This window comes from Nerophis ophidion, linkage group LG03 (genome assembly GCF_033978795.1).
Source record: "Nerophis ophidion isolate RoL-2023_Sa linkage group LG03, RoL_Noph_v1.0, whole genome shotgun sequence".
Classification (NCBI taxonomy): Eukaryota; Metazoa; Chordata; class Actinopteri; order Syngnathiformes; family Syngnathidae; genus Nerophis; species Nerophis ophidion.
In genome coordinates, this window is record NC_084613.1 from 87,884,077 (window position 1) to 87,899,076 (window position 15,000).

Sequence of the window (15,000 nt, forward strand, 5' to 3'; positions counted from 1 at the left end):
GAATCCTTTAAGAGCGTGTTCGTTGACGCCGAGGTATCAGTGCTAGGATGCAGCCACGCGGGTCACGTGACCAGGTCATGTGATCATAAACAACACAAGTTCATTCATGTCGGAATATCCAACGTCAATAAACAACGTGGTGTCAAATGTCTTTACAAAATAAGAGCTTGACCTGTGTTAAATTGCTCACCCCCCCCCCCCCACCTTGTCCAAATCTCCCCAGACTTGTCACAATTTTTTGTGCTACAAACAATTAGTCCTAACTATTATAGTTTTTAAGTTATTAGGGACCGATGTCCCTTTGGGACAGAGGACCCTATTGAATTTCTAGGGTTTTATTTTTATTCTTTATTATAATTATTATACCGCCGCCTCTTTAAACTGTAATTCAACATGCTTAAAAACTCACCAAATTTGACACACACATCAGGACTGGCGAAAATTGCGATCTAATCAAAAAACCCAACCCCAAACTCAAAATTAGGCTCTTGCATCCCCTAAGAAGAAAACACAGACAAAACTGTCTTTAACATCCAGTAGGAATGTCGTAGAAACATGAAACAAACACCACTACGTAGGTCTCAGTTAGACCTATATTTCATACACTGACACCTCTCAGCTAAAATCAACAGGAAATTTTCTATTTCTACTTCAATACAAAAGTTGGCCAATAAATGTAACTTTTTTTCAAACATGATCTCCTCTGAGGCCGTTTGTCATTTCGGCTTCAAATAAACACAGAAGAGAGATCGAACCCTTCTGATTAAAAGTTGATGAAAGAGTTTTAATTACTACCCCAGTTTGGATTTTATGAGCCCGCAAAGAACTGGTGAGCTAGTGCTGGAGCACTGCTGGTGTCACAAAATGTCGGCTTCCTGCTCAGACAAAACTGTTTCTAACTCACTGTAGGACTGTCATACACACATGAAAACAAAAACCTCAATATAGGTCTCACTGAGACCTATATTTCATACACTGACCACCCCCAACTAAAATCATCACCAGGAAGTTTGCTATTCCCACTTCAATGCAACAACTGCATTCCTTTCACCATGCATTAGAGTCTCAAAAAAGCGGCACCAAGGCGTCCTTATAAAATGCCCAAGCCACTTTACAACTGTTATTACTATGAGACTGATGTATAACACATGTGTAGACAACTTTTTATCTGTGTAATAATCCATCCATCCATCTTCTACCACTCAGCACCCAAAGCGGTCCCGTCAATCGCTGCTTGCAGCTTTAATTTATTAATTATGTTTAATAACCAGCTCTCCCTGAGAGAGCATGAGGAGGTTGAAGTGGGCAGGTGTGTGTGTGGGGGGGGTTATTATATTGTAGCGTCCCAGAAGAGTTAGTGCTGCAAGGGTTTCTGGGTATTTGTTCTGTTGTGTTTATGTGGAGTTACGGTGCAAATGTTCTCCTGAAATGGGTTTGTCATTCTCATTTGGTGTGGGTTCACAGTGTGGCGCATATTTGTAACAGTGTTAAAGTTGTTTGTACGGCCACCCTCAGTGTGACCTGTATGGCTATCGACCAAGTATGCATTGCATTCACTTGTGTGTGTGTGAAAAGCAGTAGATATTACGCGTTTGGGCCGGCACGCAAAGGCAGTGCCTTTAAGGTTTATCGGCGCTCTGTTCTTCTCCCTACGTCCGTCTACCACTCCGCTCAGTTTTAAATTTGAATATGTTGTCTTAGTAGCATATTCAACTGAATATGGCTTGAAAAGGATTTGCAAATCATTGTATTCTGTTTATATTTACATCTAACACAATTTCTCAACTCATATGGAAACAGGGTTTGTACTACAGGATATGGAATTAAGATATGTGGCAAGATGAGTTTTCTCACACAAACAATGACATCATCCGTGGTTATGTTGTCTACTCTGGGTCTAGGGGGTTATTTCTGGACTAGCAATCTACACGTCTACATACGTATACATCTACACGGGAGCTGGTGGGCGTCACCTTGGTGTCGTTGGCGCACTGGAAGACAAGTGGGCAGGAAGGAGAGAGAGAGACAGGAAGTGAATACAACATGTTGTTGTTTACTTTCACCGCCAGACAACTTTTTGTCGCTCAATCCAATCTTTGCCGTGTTTGTTCTTGTCAGATAGAAATGTGTCACGTTTGGGTCGCATCTTCACGCGGGGTGGTTCTCCCAGGAATGCAGACGGACATCTCCGGACAAAACATTCGGGTAAAAACATGATTTATTCTTCAAAAGTAACGCAAAGTGCCAAAACAAAACAGGAAACAAGCAAAAGGAAATAAGTGCAGATGCTTGTTTGTATTGACAAGTCACACCTAGTGGAAGTCGAGCTCCCGACGCAGTAAGTTGAATGATGCGGACACGCTTGTTACTGGATACTTTTTAAATATGCTTCATATGCATAAGTAATACGGAAGTATAACTATTTGATACTTGTTTGTATTGACAAGTCACAACTAGTGGAAGTCGAGCTCCCGACGCTGTAAGTTGAATGATGCGGACACGCTTGTTACTGGATACTTTTTAAATATGCTTCATATGCGTAAATAATACTGAACTGTAACTATTTGATACTTGTTTGTATTGACAAGTCACACCTAGTGGAAGTCAAACTCACGACGCAGTAAGTTGAATGATGCGGACACGCTTGTTACTGCTTAATAATTATAATAATGATGATTTCCAATATCACATTTTAAAGCATTTATCGGCCGATAAAATCGTCAGTCTGATATTTTCAGACATTTCTAGTAGCGACCAACTGTAGTTACCGACGGCGGTTTTCTGGAGTGTTCCGGAGCCCATGTGGTGATATCCTTTACACACCTATGTCGCCTTTTTTTTTTTTTGATGCGATACCGCCTGAGGGATTTGCATAGGATCAGACTCACGTGCGACGGGATGTAGATGTCGTAGGGGTTGCCCGAGTCCACGTCGACGACATGGAAGCCCACGCTGGAGCCGTAGATGACTTTCAGCCTCTGGCCTTCCTCCACGGTCAGATCGACCAGCTGGGGCCGATGCTGCAGCTCGGCAAAGGACTGCGGGACGAAAAGGAGGGCAAAGAAGAGGGAGGACGTGAGGCTTTTTCTGAGGGCCAATTTTATTAATGTTACGCTGTGGTACGATTTAAAATGAGTGAAAAGGAGAAGGAAGAAGCAACGTTGACTGAATGCTAACCATTTAACGATTATTGGTCACCTTCGCTACTTTTGAGCACGTTCAAGATTTGTTTTCATTCTTTACCAGCACTTAATTCTATTTTTATCTGAAACAAGTTTGATTGATAACTGTGGCGGTTTCTTCCCTCCGGGTTCCTCGGACCACCAATCACCGACATGACGGCTCCTTTTCAGGGTTTAGAACGCTGTTTTATTTTTCAATAAAGTCCTTTTTGTTTGGGCTTTTCAGCAAGTGTCTCTTCCTCTGTCTCGCACTCCAGCTCCAGCTCCAGCTCCAGCTCCAGCTCCAGCTCCAACTCCAACTCCAACTCCTCTCTCCTCCCTGGCTGATGCCTTTTAAAGGCCTACTGAAATGAGATGTTCTTATTTAAACGGGGATAGCAGGTCCATTAATTTCACAATATTGCCATATTTTTGCTGTAAGGATTTAGTAGAGAACATCCACGATAAAGTTCGCAACTTTTGGTCGCTAATAAAAAAGCCTTGCCTGTACCGGAAGTAGCAGACGATGTGCGCGTGACGTCACGGGTTGTGGAGCTCCTCACATCTGAACATTGTTTACAATCATGGCCACCAGCAGCTAGAGCGATTCGGACCGAGAAAGCGACAATTTCCCCATTAATTTGAGCGAGGATGAAATATTTGTGGATGAGGAAATTTAGAGTGAAGGACTAGAAAAAAAAAGGAAAAAAAAGTTAGCAAAAACAAAAAAAGGGGAGAGCAGTGGGAGCGATTCAGATGTTATTAGACACATTTACTAGGATAATTCTGGAAAATCCCTTATCTGCCTATTGTGTTACCAGTCTTTCAGTGAGATTATAAAGTACCTGAAAAGCGGAGGGGTGTGGTCACAGGTGTGTTGACGGCAGAGTCTCTGAGGGAAGTCACGCAGCTGCAGCAAGACGGAAGCTCTGCTGATGTCTCCGGTAAGAGCTGACCTATTACCACAATTTTCTCACCGAAAACTGCCGGTTGACAAGTGGTGGGGAACCATGTTCGCTGGACCGCTCTGATCCATGGTAAAGCTTCACTTTTGGGAATTTTAAACAAAGAAACACCGTGTGTTTGTGTGGCTATAGGCTAAAAGCTTCCCACCCACATCTTTCTTCTTTGACGTCTCCATTATTAATTGAACAAATTGCAAAAGATTCAGCAACACAGATGTCCAAAATACTGTGTAATTATGCGATTAAAGCAGAATACTTATAGCTTGGATCGGGCTGGAAAATAATGTCCGCTACAACCCGAGACATCAAACGACACGCGTCATCATACAAGTCATCATACCGCAATGTTTTCAACACAAAATTTCGCGGGAAATTTAAAATTGCAATTTAGTAAACTAAAAAGGCCGTATTGTCGCTAGTAGTGGCTTTCAGTAGGCCTTTAACAGTAATGATATGCAAGATTGAGACTTGTCTCAAAATCTATAAATTGATGATCAAAGGAGGTAAAATACTAGCATTAAATGTTGGCATGCTAATGTTAGCACGATGACAGTTAGCACACTGGCCCCGAGGCGTTGAGTTTCACGTCTGAGTTTGAATTGATCTTGCAAAGCTGTAGATTCAGAGCAGCCCCAAAATGGAATCATGTTTCTTTGTCTCTGTGGGTGGAGGCGGGGGCCGCCAGGTCAGACGCACTAAGAAGTTGCGTAAACGTAAGAAAAGGTAGCGGATCACTTGCTGAAATAATGCAAACCTGTTTAGGACTATTCCGAAAGGTTTCCTGAAGATCTAAAGAGGTTTACCTTGAAGGCCATAAATTTGTGGTAGGGTTTGGGCGCCCAGGCGTAGATTTCCACGGAGTTCTTTAGAGCAATCACCAGGAACTTGATCCTCTCATACTTGACTGCAAACACAAGACATGTCATAAAAGTTGTTTGTTTGCTACATTTCCTGATCTTCTCACCAGACTGATGTTGTTTTCTTACCAACTTTGTAATGAACACAACCCTCCAGTTCCCCCACTGTGATCCAGCCCTGCTTCTTCTCCACTTCTGGGTCGTTGTGGAGGATTCTGTTCCTCAGCCAAGACAAATAGTAAACACGCAGCTTGTTCTTCTTGCCTGGACCACCCAAACAATAACAATAATCATTAAAAACAATAATAATAATCATAATAAATACACTAATCATAACAAAATAACAACAATAATGGTAACAACAATAACAATAATAATACTAATAATAACAATACCAATACAAATAACAACAATAAAAGTAACAACAATAATAATAATCATAAAATTAATAATAATACTAACAATAACAATAGCAACAACAATAATAATTAATAATAATAACAATAACAACAACATTAATACTATTGATAAACTAATGACAATAATAATAGTAATAATATTGATAATAACGACAATAAAAACAACAATAACAATAATAAATATAATTAAAAAAAATATTAATAATGAAACAATAATAATAATAACAATAACAACAATAATAATAATCGTAATGATACTAATAATAACTATAACAATGATAAATATAACAATAATAATATTAATTACAAAATAATAATCATAATAATAATACTAATGATAACAAGAACAATGATGATAATAACAACAATAATAACAATAAGAACAACAATAATACCAATAATATTGATAAACTAATAACAATAAAAACAAGAATATTAATAATAATAATATTAACAATAAAAATAATAACAATACCAATAACATTGATAATAACAATAATAATAATCATAATAATAACAAAACAATAATACTAATTATAACAACAATAATAACAATAGTAGTCATATTAATAATACTAATAATAACAATAACAACAACAACAATAATAATAATACAAATATTATTATTGATAAACAAATTACAATAATTTTAATAACAACAACAAAAACAACAATAATAACAACAACAATAATAACAATAATAATAAATATAATGACAACAATAATAATAATAATAATATTAAAAATAACAGTAATAATAATAATTAAAAAAATAATAATAATAATAATAAACATCATCATAATAATAATACTAATAATAACAAGGACAATGATAATAATAATAACAAAACAATGATAATAATAATAACAATAATAACAACAACAACAATACTAATAATACTATTAATAAAGTAACAACAATAATAATAACAATATTAGTAATAACAACAACACCATTAATAATAACAATAATAATAATACAATAGCAATAACATTAATAATAACAATAATGATAATTGTAATAATAACAAAACAATAATACTAATAATAACAATGATAATAACAACTATAGTCCTGCGATGAGGTGGCGACTTGTCAAGGGTGCACCCCGCCTTCCGCCTGATTGTAGCTGAGATAGGCACCAGCGTCCCCCGCAACCCCGAAGGGAATAAGCGGTAGAAATGGATGGATGGAATAACAACAATAATAGTAACCACAATAATAATCAAAATAATGATAATAATAATAATAATAACAACAATAATTATAATTATATTATTATTGATAAAATAATAACAATAATAATAACAATGATATTAATAATAACAATACTAGCAATAACAATAACAACAACAATAATAATATTAATAAAAATAACAATAAAATAATACCAATAATAATAAAAATTACTACAATATTAGCGACCATAATAATAACAATACTAATAATATCGATAATAATAACAATAATTACAATAACAATACTAATAACACTAACAATAATAACAACACCAACAACAACAACAATGATAATAATAATAATAATAATAATAATAAAGGGAGTCACCATCATAAACCTTTAAAAGATGACTTTGATTCTGATTTCCTGCTCTACATCAGCGGTGTCAAACTTGTTTTCATTGAGGGCCACAAGCAAGTATGGCGGCCCTCAGAGGGACAATTCAAAAGATGTATGGTCCTACATTCAAAAATGAGATGGAAGACCACAATAAAGGATGTTGCAACACAGGAGTAGTGGCGTGCCAAACACTCACTGGGCAGCACCAAACTTCAATTGTAAGACATAAAAAGAACCTCCACAATCACAACAGCATAAAAAAAACCAGCAAAAGACTGACATTGTTTACTTTGAGCCAATCCAGCTATGACTGAGGTGTGGACGGAACTTACCAGAAATGGTGACCAGCACGTTGAGGCCCTCCAGCACGTCCATCTGCAGGAAGCGACGCCTGGTGATCAGGTTGTAAACTTTGCCTTGGCCGCTCCGGTCCAGCAGCATGAGACCGTTCTCCGTGCCCACCAGCAGGTTGACGCCTGGGTGGGCATGAAGGCAGACATGATTGAGAGGGCATCACCACTTTCAACTTTCTCTCACAACAGAACAAAAATACACAAATAATGAGAATAAAATGCGTTGACGTACAAACCCCGTTTCCATATGAGTTGGTAAATGGTGTTAGATGTAAATATAAACAGAATACAATGATTTGCAAATCCTTTTCAAGCCATATTCAGTTGAATATGCTACAAAGACAACATATTTGATGTTCAAACTCATAAACTTTATATATTTTTTTCAAAAAATTATTAATTTTAGAATTTCATGGCTGCAACACGTGCCAAAGTAGTTGGGAAAGGGCATGTTCACCACTGTGTTACATCACCTTTTCTTTTAACAACACTCAATAAACGTTTGGGAACTGAGGAAACTAATTGTTGAAGCTTTGAAAGTGGAATTCTTTCCCATTCTTGTTTTATGTAGAGCTTCAGTCCTTCAACAGTCCGGGGTCTCCGCTGTCCTATTTTACGCTTCATAAATATAAACAGAATACAATGATTTGCAAATCCTTTTCAAGCCATATTCAGTTGAATATGCTACAAAGACAACATATTTCATGTTCAAACTCATAAACATTTGTTTTTTTTTGCAAATAATCATTAACTTTAGAATTTGATGCCAGCAACACGTGACAAAGAAGTTGGGAAAGGTGGCAATAAATACTGATAAAGTTGAGGAATGCTCATCAAACACTTATTTGGAACATCCCACAGGTGTGCAGGCTAATTGGGAACAGGTGGGTGCCATGATTGGCTATAAAAGCAGCTTCCATGAAATGCTAAGTAATTCACAAACAAGGATGGGGCGAGGGTCACCAATTTGTAAGCAAATGGTGGAACAGTTTTAGAACAACATGTCTCAACGAGATATTGCAAGGAATTTAGGGATTTTACCATCTACAGTCTGTAAAATCATCAAAAGGTTCAGAAAATCTGGAGAAATCACTGCACGTAAGCAATTATATTACGGGCTTTTGATCCCTCAGGCGGTACTGCATCAAAAACCGACATCAGTGTGTAAAGGATATCACCACATAGGCTCAGGAACACTTCATAAAACCACTGTCAGTAACTACAGTTGGTCGCTACATCTGTAAGTGCAAGTTTTATCAACAATATCCTGAAACGCCGCCGGCTTGGCTGGGCCCGAGTTCATCTAAGATGGACTGATGCAAAGTGGAAAAGTGTTCTGTGGTCTGACGAGTCCACGTTTCAAATTATAGAGGACGTGGTGTCCTCCAGAACAAAGAGGAAAATAACCATACAGATTGTTATAGGTGCAAAGTGTAAAAGCCAGCATGTGTGATGGTATGGGGGTGCATTAGTGGCCAAGGCATGGGTAACTTACACATCTGTGAAGGCACCATTAATGCTGAAAGGTACATACAGCTTTTGGAGCAACATATGTTGTCATTCAAGAAATGTTATAATGGACGCCCCTGCTTATTTCAGCAAGACAAGTGTTACAACATCGCGGTTTTGTAAAAAAAGAGTGCGGGTACTTTCCTGGCCCGCCTGCAGTCCAGACCTGTCTCCCATGGAAATGTGTGGCGCATTATGAAGCGTAAAACATGACAGCGGAGACCCCGGACTGTTGAAGGACTGAAGCTCTACATAAAACAAGAATGGGAAAGAATTCCACTTTCAAAGCTTCAACAATTAGTTTCCTCAGTTCCCAAACGTTTATTGAGTGTTGTTAAAAGAAAAGGTGATGTAACACAGTGGTGAACATGCCCTTTCCCAACTACTTTGGCACGTGTTGCAGCCATGAAATTCTAAGTTAATTATTATTTGCAAAAAAAAAAAAAGTTTATGAGTTTGAACATCAAATATGTGGTCTTTGTAGTGCATTATATTAAATATGGGTTGAAAAGGATTTGCAAATCATTGTATTCTGTTTATATTTACATCTAACACAATTTCCCAACTCATATGGAAACAGGGTTTGTATATAAAAAGGACGAATAAAAGTACAATTAAATTAGAACATAAAAGAGTGAGTACAATATTGTACTACCAGTCCTGCTTTGTGTACACTTCCACTACTACATGGTGTCCAGAGTGTGGCTCGGTTCGGGTTTTGTTGGCCCGCTAAATATTGTTGAAATCACATAAAAAAAACAGCTAAATTCTACTAAAAAAGAAAACAACTAATAAGAAAAACATGACATTTTGAAACTAATACTTTTTAATCGTATGCTCTGCCTATAATACACATCTGACACAAGGTTTTATTGTTAAATATGTATTGCGTCTGATTAATTTGAACTTTTTTATTTTATTTCACAAAATATATAGTTGCCCAAGTTAGGACACCCCTGCTTTCGAATATTAAAACCTGAAAAGTGAATCAAAATATGTAACATAAAAAATTAATACAATTAAAAAAATTATCATTAAAATATATATATTTCTAGAACTTTACATGTAAAATATACAGTATACATGTATTTTATTAAACATCTTTGCACACCCCTGCTTTGAAATAATGAACCTGAAAAGGGAATCCAATCAAAATGAATGCCTGAATAAAATAAACAGTAAAGTGCAATTTAAAAATTATTTTAAAAATAATTTCTATATTTTTATTGGTAAAATATACATTTTTATTCTATTAAATTTTTTTGACACCCCTGCTTTAGAACAATGAACCCAAATTCCATCCATCCATCCATTTTTCTACCGCTTATTCCCTTTTGGGGTCACGGGGGGCGCTGGCGCCTATCTCAGCTACAATCGGGCGGAAGGCGGGGTACACCCTGGACAAGTCGCCACCTCATCGCAGGGCCAACACAGATAGACAGACAACATTCACACACTAGGGACCATTTAGTGTTGCCAATCAACCTATCCCCAGGTGCATGTCTTTGGAGGTGGGAGGGGCCTATCCCCAGGTGCATGTCTTTGGAAGTGGGAGGGGCCTATCCCCAGGTGCATGTCTTTGGAGGTGGGAGGAAGCCGGAGTACCCGGAGGGAACCCACGCAGTCACGGGGAGAACATGCAAACTCCACACAGAAAGATCCCGAGCCTGGGATTGAACGCAGGACTGCAGGACCTTCGTATTGTGAGGCAGACGCACTAACCCCTCTGCCACCGTGAAGCCGAAACCAAATTCATATATATAATATATATATATATATATATATATATATATATATATATATATATATATATATATATATATATATATATATATATATATATATATATATATATATATATATATATATACATTCATTGAATGGGTTTTCTTTATTTTCATGATTATTTACACTGTAGAATGTCACTGAAGGCATCAAAAGCATCAATGAACACATGTGGAGTTATAAACTGATAATTGAAAACATGTTTTTTATTTTAGTTTCTTCAAAATAGCCACACTTTGCTCTGATTAATGTTTTGCACACTCTTGGCATCTCTCCATGAGCTTGAAGAGATTTGATGCCTTCAGTGACAATCTACAATGTAAATAGTCATGAAAATAAAGAAAATGCATATAAATGCCTGTACTGTATACATTTATATATACACATACATACTGTATATATTTATATACACATACATACTTATGCATATATATATACACCACTGGATATTTCATATTTCCTTTAAAAAATTAAAATAACATTCCTTTAACTCTGACTCCTTTCAAAGGGGCGTGGGCTCTCATCGTCCACCTAAAAGAGCCGTGCAAAAGACTCGATTCGTTCGCAAACATCACATCTGTAAGTGGGAGGCGACAGACCCACCCCAGAGAGCGGCGCAGAGGATCTCGGAGTTGAACCGCTTCTTGTACTTCCGTATCTCGGGCGTGTCGCTGTGCGGCCGGATGTTGGTGGGGTTGACGTTGACCACCGAGATCTTCCTGGCTTCGTTTAGCCGAGCCTGTTCCTGCCTCAGGAGCTCGTTGGCAAACATGGCTGAGGTGGCAAACAACATTTTAGCCAGTTAAAGAACCACACTGACGACAAGATGAACGCTCACCTGCGGCTGAGTTCTCATTTTCATCGCCGGGGGACGTTTGGTAGACACGGGGGTCCACAAACGGGGTGAAGGATGCTTTGGAGCCGCCTAAACCAAACTGGAAGAAAGAGTAACATTTCTATCAAGGGGGGGAAATATCCAAAGTGTGTCAAACTTTTGTTTACTCAGGCGTCTTTTACACTTCATTAGGGATAAATATTCTACAAACCCCGTTTCCATATGAGTTGGGAAATTGTGTTAGATGTAAATATAAACAGAATACAATGATTTGCAAATCCTTTTCAAGCCATATTCAGTTGAATATGCTACAAAGACAACATATTTCATGTTCAAACTCATAAACTTTATTTTTGTTTTGCAAATAATAATTAACTTAGAATTTCATGGCTGCCACACGTGCCAAAGTAGTTGGGAAAGGGCATGTTCACCACTGTGTTACATCACCTTTTCTTTTAACAACACTCAATAAACGTTTGGGAACTGAGGAAACTAATTGTTGAAGCTTTGAAAGTGGAATTCTTTCCCATTCTTGTTTTATGTAGAGCTTCAGTCCTTCAACAGTCCGGGGTCTCCGCTGTCCTATTTTACGCTTCATAATGCACCACACATTTTCCATGGGAGACAGGTCTGGACTGCAGGCGGGCCAGGAACGTACCCGCACATTTTTTAACGAAGCCACACAGAATGTGGCTTGGCATTGTGTTGCTGAAATAAGCAGGGGCGTCCATGAAAAAGACGGCGCTTAGATGGCAGCATATGTTGTTCCAAAAGCTGTATGTACCTTTCAGCATTAATGGTGCCTTCACAGATGTGTAAGTTACCCATGCCTTGGGCACTAATGCACCCCCATACCATCATACATGCTGACTTTTCCACTTTGCGTCGATAACAGTCTGGATAGTTCGCTTCCCCTTTGGTCTGGATGACACCTTGTCGAATATTTCCCAAAATAATTTGAAATGTGGACTCGTCAGACCACAGAACACTTTTCCACTTTGCATCAGTCCATCTTAGATGATCTCGGGCCCAGAGAAGCTGGCGGCGTTTCTGGATGTTGTTGATAAATGGCTTTGGCTTTGCATAGTAGAGTTTTAACTTGCACTTACAGATGTAGCTACAAACTGTATTTAGTGACTGTGGTTTTCTGAAGTGTTCCTGAGCCCATGTGTATTTAGTATTGAAAAAATAATCATTAGTGAAGTAGAGAGTAATAACCACTGATTGCCTGTTTGCCCTGCATAAAAAAATAAGTTATCTTTCTTTTTTTCACCCCAGTGCTCATGTAGAGAAATTCCATAATTTATCGATTATTTCCCAGGTGATATCCCATATTTTGGAAATGCAAACGTCGATTCTCCTCTTGGATCCTATGTGTCAAAGTCAATCAATGATCTAACGGGATGATATTTGATTAGTTTAGAAGCGGCCCGCAGGCCACAGCCGCCTGCTGCTGTTTTGCACGCACCAATACTCCATCAGTGTTGGCGCTAGGAATTTTCAAAAATGGGGTCCCGGGGGGCCCATCAAGTCATAAAAATGGGGTCCCACACTACATTATTGGGTTCCCATTTTTTTTGTAAGCGTCTTGAAAACAAATGATAAATGCGCACAGCAGCCATCTTTGAAATGGTTTTCAGCACAGCGGTTCTTTGAAGGCTGATAAAATCAAAACCGTAGCAGTAATTAAAACTCTTTCATCAACTTTTAATCAGAAGGGTTCAATCTCTCTCCTGTGGTAGTTTGAAGCCGACACGACAAACGCGCTCAGAGGAGATAATGTTTGAAAAAAGGTGGCTGGTTTTTACAAAACTTTTGTTTTGAAGGGGGAATTGCAAACTTCCTGTAGATTTTTGCTGGGGGTTGTCAATATATGTAATGTAGGCCTAAGTGAGACCTCCATAGAGGTCTGTATGACATTCCTACTGGAAGTTACAGGCAATTTTGTCTGTGTTTTCTTCCTAGGATCAGTTGTGTCTGTGTTTTATTCCTAGGGGGCGCTAAAGCACAATTTTGAGTTTTGGGGTTAGGTTTTTTTTTCATTAAATTGCAATTTTGGCCAGTCCTGATGTGTTTGTCCAGTTTGGTGAGTTTTGAAGCATGTTAAAGGGGTCAAATTACAGCTCAAAGAGGCAAAGGTGAGTGTTTTTATAAAACTTTTGTTCTGAAGGGGGAATTGCAAACTTCCTGTAGATATTTGCTGGGGGTTGTCAATATATGAAATGTAGGCCTAAGTGAGACCTCCATAAAGGTCTGTATAACATTCCTACTGGAAGTTACAGGCAGTTTTGTCTGTGTTTTCTTCCTAGGATCAGTTGTATCTGTGTTTTATTCCTAGGGGGCGCTAAAGCGCAATTTTAAGTTTTGGGGTTAGGTTTTTTTTTATTAGATCGCAATTTTGGCCAGTCCTGATGTGTGTGTCCAGTTTGGTGAGTTTTGAAGCATGTTAAGGGGGTCAAATTACAGCTTAAAGAGGCAAAGGTGAGAGTTTTTATAAAACTTTTGTTCTGAAGGGGGAATTGCAAACTTCCTGTAGATATTTGCTGGGGGTTGTTAATATATGAAATGTAGGCCTAAGTGAGACCTCCATAGAGGTCTGTACGACATTCCTACTGGAAGTTACAGGCAGTTTTATCTGTGTTTTCTTCCTAGGAGCAGTTGTGTCTGTGTTTTATTGCTAGGGGGCGCTAGAGCGCAATTTTGAGTTTTAGGGTTAGTTTTTTTTAATTAGATCGCAATTTTTGCCAGTCCTGATGTGTGTGTCCAGTTTGGTGAGTTTTGAAGCATGTTAAAAGGGTAAAATTACAGCTCAAAGAGGCAAAGGTGAGAGTTTTTATAAAACTTTTGTTTTGAAGGGGGAATTGCAAACCTTCTGTCGATTTTTGCTGAAGGATGTCAGTGTATTAAATGTAGGTCTAAGTGAGACCAACATAGGGGTTTTTCTTTCATGTTGCTTTGACATTCCTACTGGAAGTTACAGGCAGTTTTGTCTGTGTTTTCTTCCTAGGGGGCGCAATTTTTAGTTTTGGGGTTAGGTTTTATGATTAAATCGCAATGTTTGCCAGTCCTGATGTGTGTGTCAAATTTGGTGAGTTCTGAAGCATGTTAAGGGAGTCAAACTACAGCTCAAAACTGCGGAATAATAATAAAGAAAGAATAAAACGCTAGAAATTCAATAGGGTCCTCGGTTCCAAAGGGACATTCGGTCCCTAATAAAAGCAATTTCAAGCCCTGTCTAGATGTTCACCGACATTCTTGTTTGAATAACTTTTACCGCAAATGCACATCGGCTCCCAGTATCGTCTTCCTTGACTCCTAATAACCGGTATCGGCCCTGAAAAGAACATATCAGTGAAGGTGTGTATCACCTGTGGCATGTCACCCAGCTCCTGCAAGGCCGAGGGCGCGGCGGCGGGGGGGGAGTTGCTCTGTTGCAGCAGGTCAGGCAGGTTGCCATGGTTACCGTGACTGGCGAAACCGTTGCTCTCGGCGTGGCCGCCTCTCCTCCTCTTCTGGTGGGCCTGGCGTGTCCACAAAG

At 38.5% G+C, this 15,000-nt stretch overlaps 1 protein-coding gene across 11 annotated transcripts in view; it reads right to left on the reverse strand.

Annotated features, from left to right (window-relative positions):
* Nucleotides 1-15,000, reverse strand: part of tnika (TRAF2 and NCK interacting kinase a) — a 174,246-nt gene that overhangs the window by 17,233 nt on the left and 142,013 nt on the right. For 7 of the 11 annotated variants that reach the window (XM_061896297.1, XM_061896295.1, XM_061896296.1 and 4 more), the window contains 8 exons: nucleotides 14,831-14,983; nucleotides 11,466-11,562; nucleotides 11,231-11,401; nucleotides 7,313-7,456; nucleotides 5,113-5,247; nucleotides 4,930-5,030; nucleotides 2,889-3,038; nucleotides 1,974-1,991 (listed from right to left, as the gene is read on the reverse strand). In XM_061896297.1, the coding sequence (XP_061752281.1) occupies nucleotides 1,974-1,991; nucleotides 2,889-3,038; nucleotides 4,930-5,030; nucleotides 5,113-5,247; nucleotides 7,313-7,456; nucleotides 11,231-11,401; nucleotides 11,466-11,562; nucleotides 14,831-14,983 (969 nt within the window). The remainder of the gene's footprint in view (nucleotides 1-1,973; nucleotides 1,992-2,888; nucleotides 3,039-4,929; nucleotides 5,031-5,112; nucleotides 5,248-7,312; nucleotides 7,457-11,230; nucleotides 11,402-11,465; nucleotides 11,563-14,830; nucleotides 14,984-15,000) is intronic. The other 4 variants (XM_061896301.1, XM_061896299.1, XM_061896300.1 and 1 more) reach the window with 1 other exon arrangement.